Below are 20576 nucleotides of genomic sequence, written 5' to 3'. Positions count from 1 at the left end.
CCCTGTGCCGCTGATTTGGCTAATAGATCTGCATGTTCATTTTCTCCTCTTGGAATATTCTTGATAGAAAAACCTTCGAAAAGAAGCCTCCAACCTTTGAACTGTATCCAGATATTTTTTGAGCTTCGAATCTCTCGCCTTACTACTTTTGTTTATATGACCAGAAATGACTTGAGAGTCAGTTTTAAGGATAGCCCTTCTTATACCCATTGCCTTTAACTTCTAAAGACCCAACAGAAATTCTTCGTATTCAGCAATATTATTTGTACAACTGAAGTCAAGCTTTGCTGTATAATATGTTTTGATTTTGGAAGGCACAACTAGGACCGCAGCTGCTCCTGCGTCGAAGGTTCCCCAAGAACCATCGCGGAATACTGTCCAAGCTTCGGCGTCTTTATTAGTTTCCTCTTCCTGAGCCCCTGGCGTCCAATCAGCAATGAAGTCTGCTAACGCCTGGGACTAAATTGAGGATCTATGTACATAATCAATACTAAACTCGTTAAGCTCCGCAACCCATTTTCCAATCCTTCCAGTAGCTTCTCTGTTCCTTATTATGTCCTTCAGGGGCTGTGACGAAGGAACAATTATGTGATATGCTTGAAAATAATGTCGAAGCTTCCTGGAGGCCATTAACACAGCATACAACACCTTCTCCAATTATGTATAATTTTTCTTTGATAAACTTAAGACTTCGGAGACGAAGTACACTAGAGCCTGCTTTTTGATTTGGCCATCTAGCTTCTCCTGTACAAGAGCCGCACTAACTGCAGAGTGTGAAGCTGCCACATACAAGAGTAATGGAGCCCCTGGGAAAGGTGGAGTTAGTGTTGTTAGATCGATCAAGTATTGCTTCAGCTCTTCAAAGGCTTTTTGCTGGGTCGTACCCCATTGAAAAACTTCGGCTGACTTCAGTATTTTAAAGAATGGCAGATTTCTTTCTGCTGATCTAGATATGAATCTGTTTAATGATGTTAATCTTCCTACCAGCCTTTGGGCCCCCTTCTTTGTGCTTGGCGGCTCCATCCGAAGGATAGCTTCAATCTTACTCGGGTTGGCTTCGATTCCCTTTGTTGATACCAAACAGCCAAGGAACTTGCCCTTCTTCACCCCAAAAACATACTTTTCTAGATTTAACTTCAGGCCAGCTTGCCTGAAGTTGGCAAATCTCTTGCAAATCAGCAATGTGATTTTCTTGCTTCATGCTTTTCACTATAATATCATCAACATAGGTCAGTACATTCCTGCCTATTTGAGAATGAAGGACCTTGGCTATCATTCTGCTGAAACTTCCTCCAGCATTCTTGAGCCCCTCAGGCATCTGAAGGTAGCAATATGTGCCACTAGGAGTTATGAAGCTAGTCTTCGGCTCATCTTCCTTCTTCATCCAAATTTGATGATAGCCTGAATCTACTGGCATACAGATAAGGGCGCCGGATCTGTAGGAGTTGGTTCCTCTATCCTAGGAGTCAGTTTAGCCAGATAAAAGGGAGAAGATTATCTAGGAGTCGATCATCAACCCTTGTTTCTAGTAAAGATAAAAAGGGAGAAGATTATCTAGGAGTCTGTTATCGGTCCTTGTTTCTAGGAGAGATTGTTTAAGGCTATGGCCTATATAAGAAGAGTTGTACGAATTTATTGAAGACAAGCAATAAGAATTATTTCCTCCTATCTCCTCTCTAAACAGATGCATTGAGGGGTAAAACCTCACCCCAACAACGTACCAAAACTACGACCTCCGTAGTCGAGGGTCGGCCAACATCTAGCGAGGAGCCATCCTCCTCCATGGGGCTGCATTGATGGCAACAATGTCAGAAGGGGAGGGGTACACAGTGATGGGCAAGAATGGGCTTATCGAAGGGTGGCTCGATGTTGAATGTGCTCAAGCTCACATCTGGGCTTGTTTGATTAACCAAACAAACCGTAAAGAAAAACGAGTAAGATGCAACAACAGTAGAACATGCGGAGAGGGATAACGTTAGCCAGTACAGGAAGATGAGTGATAGAAGTGTGAGAAATAAATGAGTGTGGAGAAAAAAGACAGAAGGAAGGACGAAATATAAATGTGTGAAAAAAGGGCAATGGATTTTCCATTGACACATGGGCTCACTACTAGTGGGTCGCATGCACCCTAAGCAGCACTAACCAATAGCCACAAAAATCACCGACAATACACAGTTACACATACTATCACCAACACAACATTACACATTACCTTTAGCCACAGCTCCTAATCCATGAACTCATCAAAATCAGATGGAGATTCAGATAAGGACCACTAGCAACATACGACTTAGCAGATGAATGAAACATGGGGCCTAAAGCTAGACCAGAAGCAACCTTTCATCCGGATGACTTGCCATCCTTAAATCGCATTTATTGGAGTGAAAATCATATTATTATCTACATACAGCTACTCAACAGCAGTTCAATAAGAACGGTATACCCATACCCACCCATGCTAGTTGCCTCAGATTGATATTTCACCTCCCACCAACATACTTGTCAATGCAGGTGACGAGGGTGCTTTCTGGCACGGCTCCAATCACCGAGTCCTTCTTCTCACCGTTCTTGAATATCATCATGGTGGGGATGCTCCGGATGCCGAATTGGGTTGCGATGTCAGGGTTCTCGTCGGTGTTTAGCTTGTAACATTTCAGCTTTCCTTCGTACTCCTTTGAGAGCTTGCCAACGATGGGGTCTATCATCTTACACGGTCCGCACCATGAAGCCCAGAACTCAACAAGGACGGGAAGCTCGCTCTCCACCACAAGTGATTGCCATGTGGATTTGCTCACATCAGGAACTGGAAAAGAATGAAGTTCAGAACATATATAAGTTGGCACGTCAACTTCTTTTTTTTTAAAAAAAAAAGAGCTTGTACATCAATCACTATAAAACAGGGCAAAACATAAACTATTCAATGAGATTAATAAGGCCAATGAGTCTAAATTAAAGTTGATGCGTAACCATTCTACAAGCATGATTCAGGAGAAATGTATCTTGACTTGAAATACATATGTTCCTTTTTTTGTCAGCTGTCTTTCCTGTGTTTCTAACATATTCTTCGAATATATCGTCCAGAGTTCACACACGCATACATTATGAACTATGCTGCTTTAAATATGTCTAGTTTCATTTGCTAAGTTTTACCAGTGTTCTAAATATCACAAGCTGAAGAGTGATTCAGCAAAAAATAGCATGAAGTCATGATCCAGGCCTAATGAGCAATGACTTGAAGAACTGCAATTAAGGTTTTGAAAGTTGATATACAGTTCCTACTGATGCATCCACATTTCCAGTACACAAAAGGCATGACAGCAAATAATCTCCAGGTGCTGAAAAGATATACAATTGTTAACATTCCAGCTTAACCATATAATTTCATACATGAAATTTGCATTGGAGACTACTTAAGATGCAATTGAATAAGAAAACATAAGGCAGTCAATAATTGTAGCAGACAAAGCAAATAAGCATGGTTATGGTACGCATTCAATAGCACAGGCCTGAACAAATTCATCTGAATCTACATTAAACTCGAAATTAGGAACTGTGCGCAATTCCAAAGAGAGTCTCATCTTGGTATCAACAAGGTAGGACAATATAATGAGTAAAAGACTTGTGGCAAATGAAAGTGCTCATGACTCCATATGGCCCACTTGCACACAAGGCAATTTCAGGCTCCACTTGGGTTGAGAAGAACTAAGGTACCACATACAACAGTCTTTACGAGAAAGCAAATAGAGGTCCTAACTTATTACAGCAACCACAAACTCTATACAGATCTACTTACCCTTGCACTAAATCTAGCACTTTTACATCCTTAATGAATGGCTAACAGCTCTATTGCAGTCACTTTTCACATATGAAAAGGCATAAATCCATCTAAAATTACCACAGAATAATGTAGAAACAACATTCTGCCAGTCAGAACCCTAACAATGGCACTACCTAATATCCTAATTTTGAAATATGAGAATGTTTTTGTTGCTACATCTCACTATTCCAGTATGCCAGTTAGTTACATACATTGAAGGTAATGAGTAATGACTCTCAATAAATATAGATTCAGAACAATATCATGTTTCAATAAATATACCTACGACTTAAGTGTAATTAGATAAGATATATAGTATGCTGAATGCACTACAGCCTGTATTCTGTCGAGCTTTAAATGGCATACATTCTCATACTATTGGCGTCATCAGTCAATATAAGCCAGATGTCCGAAATTGCAATGTTCAATTTAAAGCTTTCCTAGGAGATCAAGACAAAGCAATTCCATGTGGCATTAAATGTTAATAGGTTTAAATTTGAAACTAGCTTTCGCGCCAAAGGATACATGCAGAGAAGACCTGAAGTGCATGGCCAATGCAGTTACCAAATGCTACACAGTGAGTTACATACTATACCTTTGTGTACATCTCCTTTTAAGTTTGTTGGGCACATACTAGTCACATAGATGCATTGGTGCATCACACATACTGGACGACGCCCTTAATCAGCGGGCGCACGTTGCCATCCACTAGCGACGAGTACAGATACCATGTAGATGCACATGTAACCAGTACGCGGGAGAAGTGGATCACATTTTCATGCATGTACCCAGACCCAGCTAGCAGCAATCCAGGTGGGCCAGGTTGCATGCCCATTTACTTACACGATGACCATCAACTAATAGCTGAACTTTTAAAAAATATTAACATAATTTATTTTTTTTTCCTACTACCATTTTAAAAACTTCTTACTTTCAGAGTCAGGACTTGATAATTTCAAACTTTGCATTCTAAAATCAGAAACTTTATGCAAGGATATTGAAAACATTTATCTGTACACTATAAGACTTTGCACATCTATATTGTAAACGTTTTAATCAACACTTTGCACTCCAAGTTTCCAAACTTTATACTGACACATTTCAAACTTTGTATTTGGCAAACCTATGCAATTGGACAGAAATTTCACCCAGTTATCCTCGCACATGGCGCAACAACAAAACAACCCAGCAAAAAAATCTACTGAGCAAAAATTTGGATCACAGTCTGCACTGTGTAACAACTAACAAGCGGCATGTGATGCAACATGGGTAACAAGAGGCATGTGATGGAACATGGGTAACAAGTGGCATGAGATGCAACATGGGTAGCAAGCGGCATTAGATGCATCATGTTAACAAGAGGCATGTGATGGAACATGATATATACAAATGCACGCAGGAATACATATACAAAAATAAGCTGTCATGCCTTCGCTTATTCACTGCGGTTTGCTTCAACATATCATCATTAGAACTGCTATGCCATGATTTTCCTACCTCCTATTCGTCTACACATTCAAACACAGAAAACCCAATCGTCTCAACGGTCTATTCGCATCTCCAGAATATAGTAACCCAGATCAGCGGTCGACTCGAGCCATTCATGTCAGATCGAAACGCGAATCAAAGCCCGGCAGCAGAAGAGTAACCTAGGCGGGCATAAATATACCTTGGATTGCAGTGTCCTGGCCGCCCTGGGCCTGGCACACCACGACGGCGCCACGGGAACGCGGGAGGGCGCGAACTGCGCGCCACGTCGGCGGGAGGCCTCGGCGGAGGGCGAGGCGGGGCGGGGCGACGGTGGCGACCGGGGAAGGCCACGACGCAGGCGCTGCGACGGAGACGGCGACGGCGAGGCGGAAGGCCATCGCGTGGGATGGGGACGGGAGTGAGCGGGGAGATGAGAGGGAGAAGACGTGGGCCGTGGGTAAATCGGGGTGGTGTGGAAGGACCGAAGGAGAAGGTGGTTGAGAACTTGGGAGGGAGTTGCTGTGGAGCGGGCTGGAGGGAGTTGCTGTTGCTATTGACATGGGCGAATGAGGCTGGCTTCATGTATCTCTACTGTCACATTAAGAGCCTGTTTAATTTCGTGCTTGTCTAACCTTTCATTAGTTTTTTAATCTAAGCGACTAAGCTTAAATAAGTTATGTCATTTTAAGCATAAAACTAAATAAATGTTAAAATTTAGTATGGATGTTTGAATATCAATTATCAGTATTAAATATAAGCTTAATAAATTCGTATAGTCGTTTATTATTCACGCGTTTAATTAATTTTATAATTAGGCTATATTTAATATTCGTAATTGTCATCCAAATATTTGATGTGAAATGAATTAAACTTTAGTTCAGAGGAACCAAACACACTCTAATTATGGAGAATATTGTTATATTATGGGGCAATTGTGCCAGTGCTCCTATTTTAGGATGTAAGGATATCTCCAACAATATCCTCTAAGGAATATTTGTTGTCCTTTACAGAACAATCTAAAATATTTCATCCTCTATATCTAGACTTTTTCCAACAACATCCTCTAAATTTCATCCTCTATATCTTATTCTGTATTTTTCCTAACTGTTTTAATAAAATGTTAACCAATGTTTGTATGCCATGTTTCAAAGTCGCCTAGAGAGGGGTGAATAGACGAAACCTGAAATTTATAACTTTAAACACACACTACAAGCCGGAGTTAGCGTTAGAACTAAATTCAAGTCAGAAAGAGAGGGAAAAACAAATCAACCAAGAAATAAGACGAGTGAGCACGGTGATTTGTTTTATCGAGGTTCGGTTCCAAAGAACCTAGTCCCCGTTGAGGAGGTCACAAAGACCGGGTCTATTTCAACCATTTCCCTCCCTCAAACGGTTACATAGACCGAGTGAGACTTCTTCCTTAATCTCACGGGTCACTAAGACCCCGCAAGGACCACCACACACTTGGTGTCTCTTGCATCGCTTACAAAGCACTTGAGAATAAGAGTAAGAAAAGAAAAGGGACAAGCCAAGCAACAAGAGCAACAAAAGAACACAAGAACACCCTCTCTCAAGTCCCTAAGGGCCCGTTTGTTTGATTGGAATTGGGTTGAATTGGAATTTAATTCTTGGCTGATCTGTTTGGCAAGTTATAGAATTGGAAATTAACTTTCCATCCCTTTCTTGAACTGGAATTAGAAGCCTGCAAAACATTCCTACCCTAAAATCAGGAAACAGATTCTCTCCTCAGGCCCGAGCGCCACACGAACGTGCGTCTTCCTCCTTGGAGTCATCTCCTCCCGAGCGGTGGGTTCGGAAGCGAGCCCACGGTGGGTTCGAACGCGAGCCGCAGAGACGTCGCCGCGGAGGGCCTGGGCGCGGCTTCCGTGGGCGGTTCGTGTGCGTCCAACGGCGTGGTCTCGGTTGAGCGGTCGACGACGACCAGGCATCGCGGCCGTGAAGAGAAGAAGGCCTTGGTGGTGGAGGTGGCGGATCATGAATGCGACGACGACTTGGGCGCCGGCGAGTCTGACATCTCCGAGGAGCTGGGTGCGAACCATGGAGGAAACAGTACTGAAGGTGAGGTTTCTCGCAGTGCTTCCTCCATTCCTACCCGCCCCGTGCACATGTAACATGTTGGGATCGAGAAGCAATTGTTGATGATGAACGAACCATACGGCGAATCTGCAGGTGGCATATCGTCGGTCGACAGCATTTCCAGCTCGCTCAGTGGGATAAGCTACCAAGACGTTAGCTCTGGCTGTGCCTACCGAGCATCCTCTCATCATCACCATCAGAGGAGGAGGACATCCGAAAAAAGGGTGCTGACCAACTGCGTCCTTCCAAACCCGGTCCAAAGGCGGAGAAGGTCGGTCTCAGACATGAGGCGGTGGACGGTCGGAGGGTCGCTGAGGAGTGGATGGTCGACTACGCTCTCCGGAAGGAAGTCAAGAGGCTGGCTCATGCTCAGAAGAGGAAAGTTGAGATGCTTGTCCAGGCCTTCGAATCAGTTCTGCCCACGGTAGCAATAGCAAGCGAGAAGAAGCTAATGGAGACACAAGACAATCTTATACTGAGACTTGATTAGCTTGGTGTTTGGAAAAAATCATGCAAATGGTGAAGCGGCAAAGACCCCAGCTGATGGTGCGAGAGATATGAATAAGGAAGAAGGAACCGGTAAAGATCTTACTTCATCAACAACCTCAGGAAGCTTGAAGAGGCAACCGGTAAAGAAATTTTTAGCACATTGGAGGAGATAGATTGGTTAGATGAGGACTTGATTAGCTTGGTGTTTTGATTTTTAGTTTATGTTGGGTGAATTGAACATCACATTGATTAGCAAGTAATGTGTTCCAAAGATATGTAGACATTTGAGACAAATCTGCATTATTATTACTATTCTCGTGATGCATGCTTCTTGATAAATTGTAGGATGAAAACTTGTCTCTAATCTATTGCACATGTATATGACTCATCAAGGTACATGTGCACACAAGAAACATGTGTATTTTGTCATGTACAAGTTGATGTGGTTACTTCTCTCTAAATATGTAAATTCCATATATAACTATCCAAACAGGATATTGAATTTGATTCATGGATAAGAATTCCATTAGCATCCAAACAAAAAAATTGAATTGAATCAAATTCTAAGGAATTACTTTCTTTAGGAATCTAATATCTAGAATGTTATTCATGGAATGAGTTTCATTTCCAAGGAAACAAACGGGCCCTAATGGAATTGAGTTGATTTTGGAGACTAAGAGAGGATTCAATCTATTTGACGTGTCTTGGAGTGGAGTCTTTTGCTCTTGTATTGAATGAGATGTTTAGAATGCTTGGATGGTTATGAATGAGGTGGTTGGGGGTATTTATAGCCCCCAACCACTTCCATAGCCGTTGGGGAGGCTGCTGGCGAAGGGCGCACCAGACAGTCCAGTGCGCCATCGGACTGGAACTGTTCCCTGTCTGGTGCGCTGTCACGTCACCCAACCGTTAGGGTTCGGAGCGGAGTCGACCGTTGGAGCTTTGTCTTCTTGCGACACCGGACAGTCCGGTGCCACACCGGACAGTCCGGTGCCCCTCTAACTTGCTGCTCTGACTTCTACCGTGACACTGTTCATCTGTCAGAGTCGACCGTTGCGCGCAGATAGCCGTTGCTCCGCTGGCTCACCGGACAGTTCGGTGAATTATAGCGGAGCACGCGTTCGTTTTCCCGAGAGTGACCGGTTGACACCTGTATGGTCCTGGTGCACCGAACACTGTCCGGTGGCACACGGACGGTCCGGTGCGCCAATCTTCAGCACACTCAAGTCCTTTTGCTCCTTTAAAATTATGTCCCTAACTTGATTCTATTATTGGTTTGTGTTGAACCTTATGCACATGTAGTACATGAATTCTAGACAAACTAATTAGTCCATGTGTTTGTGTTGATCATCAACCACCAAAATTAATTATAGGAAATGGTTAACCCAATTTCCCTTTCAATGTTCAAATAAAAAATTCAGTCATTCTTTCAAGGTAATCCACGGTAGCTCTTGGTCTCCCAGCCACCACCTACGACCATACGTCGAGTAACTTGGTGCACACCTCCCAGCCACCGCCTGGTGCGACCGCGAAAGGATCAAAGGAGGGTCGAGCCACCCATGCTGGCAGCATGTCTAGGACAACGAAGGAGCTGAAGTCATAGCACTGTCGCGGATGCACACCATCGATGGCCACACAAAGCTCACCTGTTGCAGCAGACCGGCCGGCACCACAAGCAGGGCATTGCACGACGTGGGACAAAGTTGTCTTGCCTTGCCTCCCCCATGCAGCTTCGTCGTGGTCGAAGGCGTAGGGATGTCTCTTTCGTGCAGCTTCGCTGTCATCGAAGCCGAAGACCACAAAGAAGGTGCAACACCCGACGAGAAGTTTATGAGTTTGCGTGGGAGTGAACAGAGAAAGCGACGCAGAGTGAACAGTGGATAGGGAATGGTAGCGAAGTCCGCCACATTTGCCGAATCACGAACACACTCTATACTTTACAGAGGTCATACCGAGTGTTGCTGGAGACGTAGCGAACTGATTCATATGGTATATTTAGTGTAGAGGACGCTGTCAGTACCCTGGAAATGGGGTATCCATTACTACAGTATGAAGGCGCTGTGTCCATGCGGCTATCCTTAGTCATGTGGCGAACAACACATGACCCCACCACGTGGACGGCTCCAGGGCCTCCACGTAGCTAGGAAGGACAATATACTCCAAGATGGCGAAAGTGGGTCCGGACGCCCACGGGAAAGTGCCGGACCCCTGGACGCACAGCCCAGGCCTCCGGGCGAGGTTCAAGACCTCCACAGATACAAACCAGACCCCTGGGACGGGTCTCGGACCCTTCAGGAGGGGTCCGGGCTACTCATAGTGGAGTCTGGGGATCCCAAGGCAAAGAATGCCCAGGCCTTAATCAAGGCCGGGCAGGGGTCCGGTGCAGACACGTGTCCGGACCATACCGTGGGCGCTCCCACTCCTCGCTCAGGCGGAGACCCGATGCTGCCACGTGGACTGTAGCCCGTGACATAAGCCAGCGGGCGGAGCCTCACGTAAGGCCTCTAGGCCATGCTGCCTCTGCATTTATTGCGGAAAGGACGCGCCGCCTGTCTATCCCGCTGACAGGCGATGTGCCCCCTCAGCATTTAATGTGTCCTGTCCACTCCGCTGGCAGGCGGCGTCCAGGCCATCCTGCAGGCGGCGTGCCTGTCCAGTCCATTGACAAACAGTACGCCCATGCTGCGAGGTGCATTGTGTCCATCATCACATATACGTTGCTAGGGAAGCTTCCTCTGTATGCCAATACTACGCAGATCACGGATGTCAGGGCACAAGAAGATTGCTCCAGCAACGAACATTAGTTGCTCCAAGTGTTACATCTGTTATGTTCCTGGGCCCACATGTCGGGGCTCAGTACCCTTGTACATGCCCCCTTAGCTATAAAAGGGGAGGCATGCACCGTTACAACATAGGTTCACTTACACGCTCACAAGTTCATACAAGCTCAATACATTACACAGTGGAGTAGGGTGTTATGCTCCGGCGGCCCGAACCACTCTAAATCCTTGTGTGTTCTTGTGTCCTCCCCATTTTCCAACTAACAAGCAAAACACTTAGGCCCCTCCTCATCTTAGGATTTAGGGCGGGTGCATTCCGCCACCCGGCCGGAGATTTCCTCTCCGACATTTGGCGTGCTAGGTAGGGGGTTAGGCTTTAGGTTTTTGCTTGTTTTCTCGCTCAGCATGATGGTGCAAATCATGGAGCACCGCGCTGAGACTTCGGTGGATTTCCAGGTGGAGGAGGAAGCTGCATCTTCCATGCCACAGGTTCCCAACCGCCCAGTGCCGGGCACTGCTACTGTGCACGCTGCACGGCAGCATGCAACTGCGCATACATCCCAGACTCCGTCAAGGGCAGCTCCGGGGGCATTGTCTGCAGCCATGGAGTTGCTGCGTCACCCTCCAAGCTCCACGGCCTCACCGGGGGCCATGAAGCAGTGGCGGGACGACGTCGACCGACTGCTCGGTATGGCACATTCTACCTCGACCAGGTCGAGGCCACGGTCATCCCCGCGCCAACATGAGGCGTCGGCGTCTGTGCGCTCACCCTCAGTGAGGGGTGCACAGACCAACGACCTCCGGGCAGAGCTCAATCGCAGGCGTGCGGGGGAGGATGCCCAGGTCTCTCTGGAGAGGGCGCGGGAGCACCGACAAAACCTCGAGGGTCGTGAAGACGCTTGAGTCTCTCTAGAGAGGGCACGTGAGCGCCGGCTAAACATCGAGGGTCGCAACCTCGATCAAAACTTTGCTGCGGTAGCACTGCAACCCCCAGTGGGCGCCCGGTTCCAGACGGGTGTCCCCTTGGCCGGCGTGGGCTGCGTCGCTCTTGCGGATCACCTCCGCGCGCGCGACCTGGCCACCCAAGTTTCGGCCGCACCTGCCAGAAAAATATGACGGTACGTCAAATCCGTCGGAATTTCTGCAGGTGTATGTCACCGCTATCACAGTAGCAGGTGGAAACACCGCTGTGATGGCGACATATTTTCATGTTGCCTTGTCTGGGCCTGCCCAGACTTGGCTCATGAATCTGGCCCCAGGATCAATCTATTCCTGGGAAGAGCTCTGCGCGCGGTTCACAGCGAACTTCGCCAGCGCTTACCAACAGCACGACGTGGAGGCCCACCTCAACGCAATGAGGCAGGAACCCGGGGAGACTCTCCAGACGTTTATCTCCCGCTTCACCAAGGTGCGAGGTACTATACCTCGCATTTCCGATGCTTCCATCATCACGGCCTTCTGTTAGGGAGTACGCGATGAAAAGATGTTGGAGAAGTTGGCCACGCATGACGTGGAGACTGTCTCCACACTCTTCGCTCTGGCCGACAAGTGCGCTAGAGCCGCCGAAGGCCGGGCATGGCACTCGGCCCCACAAACCGGGGTCGCCCAGACGGGTGGCTCGGGTGCCGTCCCCTGGGACGGTAAAAAGAAAAAGAAGGGTCGTGGCCACGAGAAGCCTCGGTCAACCGCTCTAGTCATCGCAGCTGCGACTGGGGGCCGGGGCGACCACAACAAGCGCCCACGGCCGCAGAGGGGTAACAGTGGCTCATGCCCTATACATCCCAGCAGTCGCCATAGCGCCGCGGAGTGTCGCGAGATCATCGACCTCGCGAAACACGTCAGCGAGCGGCGCGAGCAGTCTCCCAGGGACGGCTTCCCACCTCGTCGCTGACCTGGCAAGGAAAGGGTCGACGACGGCGAGGTGGTCGCGGCTGAACGGGACCTCGGGTATCAGTCACCCGAGGGGGTCCTGAAGGATGTCATCACCGGAGACTCTAACTCCGGTGGCGACAGCTAGACGGGCCACCGGGGGGACCCCGTACTCCCCGGTCTATGGGGCCGAAGCCTGCCTTCCCCCGGAAACCCTTCTGGACTCCCCACGGGTCCAGTCTTCTGATGGGTCCATACAGAAACGGCTATAGAGTGAGGACGTGGACTCTATCAGCAAACGCAGATGGGAACCCAGGGTCGGGACCTAACCCTATGGCGAATACTGAACCAAGAAGGGTTCCGTAAACGCTCCCCCAGCTGGGAGGAACCCTTCAAGGTGACGGAAATGTGCCGACCTAGGGGTGACCACCTTACTGCAGCTGGAGCACCTCTTCCTAACCTCTGGAGCATCTCTGTAAGTTCTGCCATAGGAGCAAGCCTGAGGGGTTGAATTTTTCTCCCTTTTGTAACTAGGTTGCGCATACGTGTACGCCAGCCCAGTGAGGTCCGCCCTCATAAACCCGGCATGTTGGCCTGCACCCATGCATGTCGAGTTATAAAGAGAAGATTTACCCCCTCAGATGTGCTCCTATGACAGTTTTATCCTCCTGCCTCCGTGGTTTTATCCTGCAGTCTCCAGATATTATTTTTTACCTAACCCACCCGTATAGTTCCTATCTGTCCTGACATGAAGACATCCGAATTGAGTAGCCAGGCCTGCAGTTTAGGACCTCTCTACGAAAGCAGGGGGTCTGGTGAAGCGTCCCCAATCCTCTGGGACTCAAATGTGATACAATTACTAGTCCCAGGAGGCTAGTAAACACATTTATACATCAGATAGTTCCAGATCTGCTTAAACGAGACAAACTTATAAAGGTGACGAACAACTTTAAGAGTTGGTCCACAACTCGGGACATATCATCAGAGTGGGGCTGAAGCAGCCCGATATACGCAGCGAAGCAAATCAGCGGTCCAACAACCACAGGCAAGGTTGGGAACAGTCGTAACTCTTACCCAATCTCCTTTTCTGAAAAACAACAAATAAGCAAGGGTGAGTACAAACGTACTCAGCAGCCCACCTTCACCCGTGGAATGGGGAAATCAGATATAATGCATGGAATATGTGGAGCTCAGGATATTTTGCAGAAACAACAATATTTTATGCAGGGTTGTTTTGTAAAACATTTTGTATTTTGCAAAGCGCATCCTCTCCCAAAGGAGCAGGAAGTTTTTCAATATTAGAACAAAATCCTCTGGACTAAACCATCCAGGTACCTCAGCAGTTTCCCACTGGTTTTCATTTTCAAAAATAGCTACTGGACTTCCCGTCCACCATAGCTCACGGCTCAACAGCCGGACCTTTTAAAACCACTTTTCTCAAACGCACCTCTTTTTTTGGAAACAAAACACTAATTGCCATACCACACCAGACTCGTCCATTCATGTGGACACAAACTATTCGAATAGGTTTGAACTCTGCGCAGAGGGGTACACTTTACCCACTAGTCTGGTTTCTGCAATCTCACCGTCGTGAGACTCGAATGCCGAATCTCTTTCTTTCCCCGCACGTCCTTACCTTAATGGTTATACCGAAAGGAGTCAGGCCACCGCCATGTCCAAACCGGACAAAACATTCCCCCTCCTTATCCTCTCGGTGCTCCCCAGCCTTCATAACCCTAGGGTTTGGACCGTACGAGTTCAGATTGAGTGACTGCCCATACAGTCTCGAGTGGTTGTACTTATCATGAGTGCAAGTAGTGAAGGATGACAAACCGGTCCTTATGTGAGGGGACAATCCTTCTGCTCACACCTAAACCAGATGAGCCATCACCTTAGGCCCTCCCCTAAACCAGGGAGTCCCTGATCATCCCTACTCAAAGGTGATAAGGGTGAAAACCCTTCATCATACACATTTTGAAAAGCATTTTCTTTTGAAAACTCACACCTTTTCTCAAATCATTTGTAACAAATATATCAAGGATTGATTGCGGCAAGCGCCTAGGTGGCCATAATAACTTGTCTCAAAATCATATCATGCATAAAATAACAGGCTGAGGGTTGTGGTTGAAAAATCATAGGTAATTTATGCATCAAAGGGATCCAGTGAGCTTGCCATGCTTATCCGGCAAAGGGGGAAGGAGAGCTCGCGGAACTGGCTTCTGGCTCCACCGCCTAGCGTAGACTTGCAGATCTGGCCTCCACAAGACAGCACGAACGCTCCGATAACTATGCCACATGAACAAGCAAACATACAAACCAGCAAGTATACCAACAAATATTTAGTATAGTGGTAAGAACGGCGATATATGGATGGGTAGAGTCTTGAGTAGAATCTGTGTCATGTGGTGTTGAGATACTACTAGTGGTGGAGCGGAGGTGCTTACAGGAGGGTGGACTGGAGGCGAAGCGACACTATGCATGTAGCCGGCAGAGCGGAGTAACTGAGTGGGTGGGGTGTTTTCCTTGGCTGAGGGTGTTGAGTGTGTGTGGAGAGGGAGAGGGTAGCTAGGTGTATTTATAGCTGGGTGTATGTGGTGTAGCACAGTGAATGTTCACTGTTGGTGAGAATAGTGACGAATGAATCGACTAACTTAGTCTGAACAGGGAGATTATAGGAAGAATATGGGATAAGAGTATTTTAGGAGTTTTCTGGAATATGAACCATGCTTAAGGGATGACATGGTTGGATAGGGAATAGTTTGATAAGAATTTAGAAACGAGAATTATTGGAATCTGAGTTTGGAAGCCTGGTTCGAAGGAATCTCAAAGTTAAGCGTGCTCAACTTGGAGAAACCTGGGATGGGTGACCAGATGGGAAGTTCCCTACTAGAAGGAAAATCACAGTCACCGGAGTTCGTATGACTGGAATATGGGTCTGGCTGGTCTTAGGTGGACTGGACAACATGATGGATGAGTGGTTGAAATTTGGGGTGATCGGATGATCGATGAATAGTAACGATAAATATTAACAGTAAATAGTGACGGTGAAAAGGTACTGTAGATATCATCGATGAATAGTAACAATGACGAATAGTGCCTGTGAATAGTAATGATGGTGAATAGTGTCGATGAATAGTAACGATGATGAATAGTAACGGTGAATAGGGGGAGGGATGAGAGGATTAGTGGGAGGATGAGAGGATTAGTGGGAGATTAGCATGGATTTGTCTTATATGAGTGTAATTAGCTTGTAGAGCTCAACGTATGACACCGGGGGCATACGTATACGTATGAGCATGAGGAAAGTTATGAAGAAAATATTTGTAGGGACTTGAAAATTTGATTCTGAAGGTATTTCTCAGGAGGAAAATACTTGGAGATATATCGGTGAAATATCTGGACAGTATTTCTGGAAAGAATTTGAGGGGGTCACTGGGGAAATATCTGTGCAGTATTTTTGGAAAGAATTTGAAGGGGATCATTGGGGAAATATTTGTAGGATATTTGAGGAGGATTTTGGAGAGAATATAGACCATTATATTTTATTTGCTGATATCAACTCGCAAATAAACATTTTGAAATGAAATTTGAAATTCATTTTGAATTTAGAGCGAGTTTGAGAAAATTTCAGGATTTGAATTTTTGGGATGCTACAAATCTACCCCACTTAAAATGAATCTCGTCCTCGAGATTCGGCTTAGAAGGGTTATGGGTATAGCTTTACTTCAGCTATATATCTTCACTTTGCAGACGCTTCGAGGAGATGGAGCTTCAACGAAATCTGGCCTTTGAGGAGCATCTGGTTGCCGATTGCAAACGCTGATTCTGGCTACTCAAAGATCATCTTCAGGCTTCTAGCTTTCGCTTGGTAGCTAGCTTATTCAGGAAGCATCGATGCCAACACGCAAACCTTTCTCTTGCGAACTTCCGCATGGATTCCTTCCTTGATTGTTCTTCTGGTGCTTCATCAACAAAACTTGGGTGACCACTTCTCATCTAGAAACTTATATGCTTGGAAGATCTGGTCCTCCACAAGCTTGCTATAGGCCTTCTTCTTTTTCTTCATAGCATCAGCTTTACTGGAACACTACCCCACTTAAAAAGAATGAGGGTAGATCTCTTGAATCTTGGGGATTTGAACTCCTTGAAGTACCTCATAACAAGGGTGTTACGGGGCTGTCGGCGTTTCGACCCCGGGGGGTCCCTGGACCGACGAGTAAAATTGTCAATGCGTGCCCCAGCCTAGATGGGTTGGCGCGAGATGGAACACAAGGGGGGAAAACCGCGGCTCGTGTTATCCGGCGCTAGAGTGGGTGCGCTTGCAGTAGGGGTTACAAGCGTTCGCGAGGGGGGGGAGAGAGAGAGAGAGCGAGCCTGTTCGTCAGCCCGTCCTCCCGCGCGACCACCCTCTCGTATGAGGGCCCTGGCCCTTCCTTTTATAGATACAAGGAGAGGGTCCAGGTGTACAATGGGGGTGTAGCAATATGCTAACGTGTCCGGCAGAGAGAAGCCAGAGCCCTATGTACATGCCAACGTGGCTGTCAGAGAGGCGCTAGAGCCCTGTGTACGCGGTGTCGTGGCCGTCGGAGGAGCGTTTGAGCCCTGTAGAAGCACAGTTGTCGGGGGCTGCTGGGACCTTGCTGACGTCTCCTTGCTTCCGTAGGGGGCTGAGAACTGCCGTCGTCATGGACGCACACGGGGAGCCATCATGACTTGTTACCGGGGCGAGCCTGGATGGGACGCCGGTCTTGTTCCCCCGTAGCCTGAGCTAGCTAGGGATAGGGTAATGATGTACCCCCTGTGGCGTGGTCGGTCCGAGCCCAAGGTAGGGTGAGGCGGAGACTCCTCCTGAGGCCGAGGCCGGGGTCGGGCGAGGACGCGATTCCTCCCGAGGTCGAGGTTGAGGCCGAGCCCTAGGGTCGGGCGAGGTGGAGACCTCCTTCCGAGGTCAAGGCAGGGGCCGAGCCCTAGGGTCGGGCGAGGCGGAGACCTCCTTCCGAGGCTGAGGCCCAAGGTCGGGCGAGGCAGAGCTTCCTGTTGCGCCTGAGGCTGATCTTAGTTGTTGTCAGCCTCACCCTGGCGGGTGGCACAGCAGTCGGAGAGGGGCGAGCGGCGCTGTCTTCCTGTCAGGTCGGTCAGTGGGAGGGCGAAGTGATTGCGGTCACTTCGACCTTGCCGACTGAGGCACGCGTGTCAGGATAAGGTGTCAGGCGATCCTCGCATTGAATGCGCCTGCGATACGGTCGGTTGGTGAGCCGATTTGGCCAAGGTTGCTTCACAACAAAGCCTACCCGAGCTGTGCTTCGGGCGAGTCGAGGGTGCGCCCGTTGCTTGAGGAGGCCCTCGGGTGAGGCGTGAATTCCCCTGGGACTACTGTTCCCGCCCGAGGCTGGGCTCGGACGACGCGAGATCGCGTCCCTTGAGTAGACGAAGCCTTGACCTGAATTGCGCCCATCAGCCCCTTCAGCTTGTGCTGATGGTGATTACCAGCCGAGTTTAGGAGTGTTGGGGGTACCCCTAATTATGGTACCCGATAGTAGCCCCCGAGCCTCAAAGGGAGTGTTGGTACTTGCTTGGAGGCTTTTGTCGCACTTTTTTGCAAGGGGACCGGCCTTTCTAGGTTACACTTTGTTCCAGTGGGTGCGCGCGAGCGCACCCGCCGGGTGTAGCCTCTGAGGCCTCAGAGGAGTGGTTTGACTCCTCTGAGGTCTTAATGCCCTTTGTGATGCCTCGGCCGGTCTGGTTGTTCCCTCATGCGATCTGATCGTAGCCCGGGTGCACGGTCGGGTTCCGAGTTTTTAGGCTGGTTTGTTGACGCTGTCAACAGTTTGGCCATAGCCGGGTTTGCGAGAGCAGCCCTCGAGCCTCTTCACGGAGCGAGAGGACGATCAAGGACTGACTCGACTTTTATCATACGCCCCTTCGTCGCCTTTCCGCAAGGAGGAAGGGGGGGGGGGGGGGAAAGCGCCATGTTGCCCTCGGAGGGCGCCGAACATGGTGTCTCCAGTGAGTTGCTAACGGGTGATCCGAGTGGACACCCGTGCCCCATTCGATAAGGGTCGGCTAGTGGCCCAGAGGCGCGCTCCAAAAGTACCTACAGGTGATTTGCCGGACCCGGTCCCGTTCGATAGGGTCCGAGGGCTCGATGCCTTCCTCTGATGGGATTCCGTTACAAAATCGCTCCTGCTGGTCTCGAAAATGTCCTAGGGTTCCTCGGGAGCGTAGCCCGAGCCTCGGCCATGTATCGAACGTACCCAGAGTCATCCCTCGCTCTGCGTGCTCTGGGGCAGCTGTCGAACCCTTCCGAGGGGCCAGCCTTCGAACCCCTGATCAGTAGTTGGCGCGGAGCCCGAGTGCTCTGAGGTGGCTGTCGAACCCTTCCGAGGGGCCAACCTTCGAACCTCTGATCAGTAATGAGCATGAAGCCCGAGTGCTCTAGGGCGGCCGTCGAACCCTTCCAGGGGGCCAGCCTTCGAATCCCTGATCAGTAGGAGGGCTCGGGGCCCGCTTCCTTCGCGGAGAAGGATCCCTTTCGAAATATCCCCTTTCCTGGTCCCTGTAGCAAGAGAGAGAAAGGGGAAGAGGAAAAGGATATGAATTTAAACGGTGTGGCGCACCTTTTTTGATGCTGTCATCATGGCAGAGATGAAACGACGCCCGCTTCGCCTGCCAAAGGTGTCGCTTGCCCTGTCACGAAGTTAATGCGACGGGACGGGTGGTTCGCGGGGCGGTCGTTGCGCGAGCCGTTTGAGGAATAGGCGTTTCGCCTTCGAGTTTGAATTTCGCGGCGGGTTCGGGCGGAGTGTTGAACGTATCTTGCCCAGGCCTTTATATACCCGGAGGAGGGACCGACGGTGGTTCTTTACTCTGCTGCTCGCCTCCTGCTTTGGTTTCCACAACCTAAGAGAATAGCCAGAGAAAAGAAAACCGCGCACCTTGTCCGCTCCCGCACCACCCCCTTCGTTTGGCGATGGCTGACAGGGTGACCGTCGTTTCACCGCGCGACCCGTGGCCTCTCTCCACTGTCACGGTGGACGATCTGGAGGCCCTCGTCGCCGATGGTTTGCTCCGTCCCCTCTCCGGTGACCCACAGCCAGAGTGGATGGTCCCTGCGAGCGAGGCCGTCCCGACTCCACCGCCAGGGTATGTGGTTAGTTTCGTCTCCTTTCACGAGCGGGGGTTCGGAGTGCCAGCGAGCCGTTTCATGCGGGCGCTCCTGCATTACTACGGGGTGGAGCTGCACAACTTCAACCTCAATTCCATTACGCAAGCGGCCATCTTCGCGGCGGTTTGCGAGGGCTTTTTGGGGATTGACCCCCACTGGGATCTGTGGACCCATCTCTTCTCCGCAGAGCTTTTTGCCTTGATGGGGGAGAAGAAGGTCCTCATGGCGGTGCGGGCCGGTGGCTGCACCCTCCAGTTGAGGCAGGCGTGCACAGCAGTACATCCCCGCCATCCTTGTGTCTTCGAACAAGGGGTGGCAGCGCCGGTGGTTTTACCTCCAGAACGACGACGAAAGGCTCCCGTCGTTTTCTCAACGAGTGGTGACTACCGCCGGCAGCAACTGGCGTTGGGGGGCCACGCGCGAGAAGCAGGAGAAACTCTAGCCCCTTCTAGAGGCCTTGCAGGAGTTACGAGATGGGGGGCTCACCGCCGCGGGGGTGGTTGCCGCCATCCATCGCCGGAGGGTGCTTCCCTTGGCAGAGCGGTGGTTGCCGATTTCATAGATGAAGCCGGGGGTTGACTTGGAGAGTTCGCAGACGTCCTCGGCCTCCCTCTCTGTCGATGACCTCCGTAGGTGGGTAGCGGGCACGGTAGGGAGGCTGGATGCTGGCGCCCTTACCCAGCCCATGATGCGTCCCGAGCATGGGTATGTGTCCCTGGTGAGTGTCCGCTCCTTCTCCTATCTTGTGTCGAGTTGCCTTTGATTCTCACCATCGGGATTTCCGTTCGTCTCCAGGAGTTGGGGTCTTAAAAGCCCTCCCTGCCACCGGTCCCGGAGGATGCGGTGGACCGAGCCGCGCGGAGGGTCGCCGCGGAGAAGAAGAAGGAGA

General features: G+C 49.3%; 1 protein-coding gene and 1 pseudogene across 1 annotated transcript; one reads left to right on the top strand and one right to left on the bottom strand.

Annotated features, from left to right (window-relative positions):
* Positions 1 to 2355: 2355 nt before the first annotated feature.
* LOC100279286 (putative thioredoxin superfamily protein) lies at positions 2356 to 5706 on the bottom strand. The gene is made up of 3 exons (NM_001152307.1): positions 4413 to 5706; positions 3271 to 3335; positions 2356 to 2803 (listed from the first exon to the last, which is right to left on the bottom strand). The coding sequence occupies exons 2-3, from the start codon at positions 3311 to 3313 to the stop codon at positions 2481 to 2483; spliced, it is 366 nt and encodes a 121-aa protein (NP_001145779.1). The 5' UTR covers positions 3314 to 3335; positions 4413 to 5706; the 3' UTR covers positions 2356 to 2480.
* A 708-nt stretch (positions 5707 to 6414) lies between these two features.
* On the top strand, positions 6415 to 15496 carry LOC103655589 (calmodulin binding protein PICBP-like; annotated as a pseudogene).
* The last annotated feature ends 5080 nt before the right edge of the window (positions 15497 to 20576 follow it).

Source organism: Zea mays, chromosome 4 (genome assembly GCF_902167145.1).
Source record: "Zea mays cultivar B73 chromosome 4, Zm-B73-REFERENCE-NAM-5.0, whole genome shotgun sequence".
NCBI classification, from domain to species: domain Eukaryota; kingdom Viridiplantae; phylum Streptophyta; class Magnoliopsida; order Poales; family Poaceae; genus Zea; species Zea mays.
The sequence above is the reverse complement of the archived record's forward strand: the minus strand, read 5'-3'. Positions and strand labels throughout refer to the sequence as shown.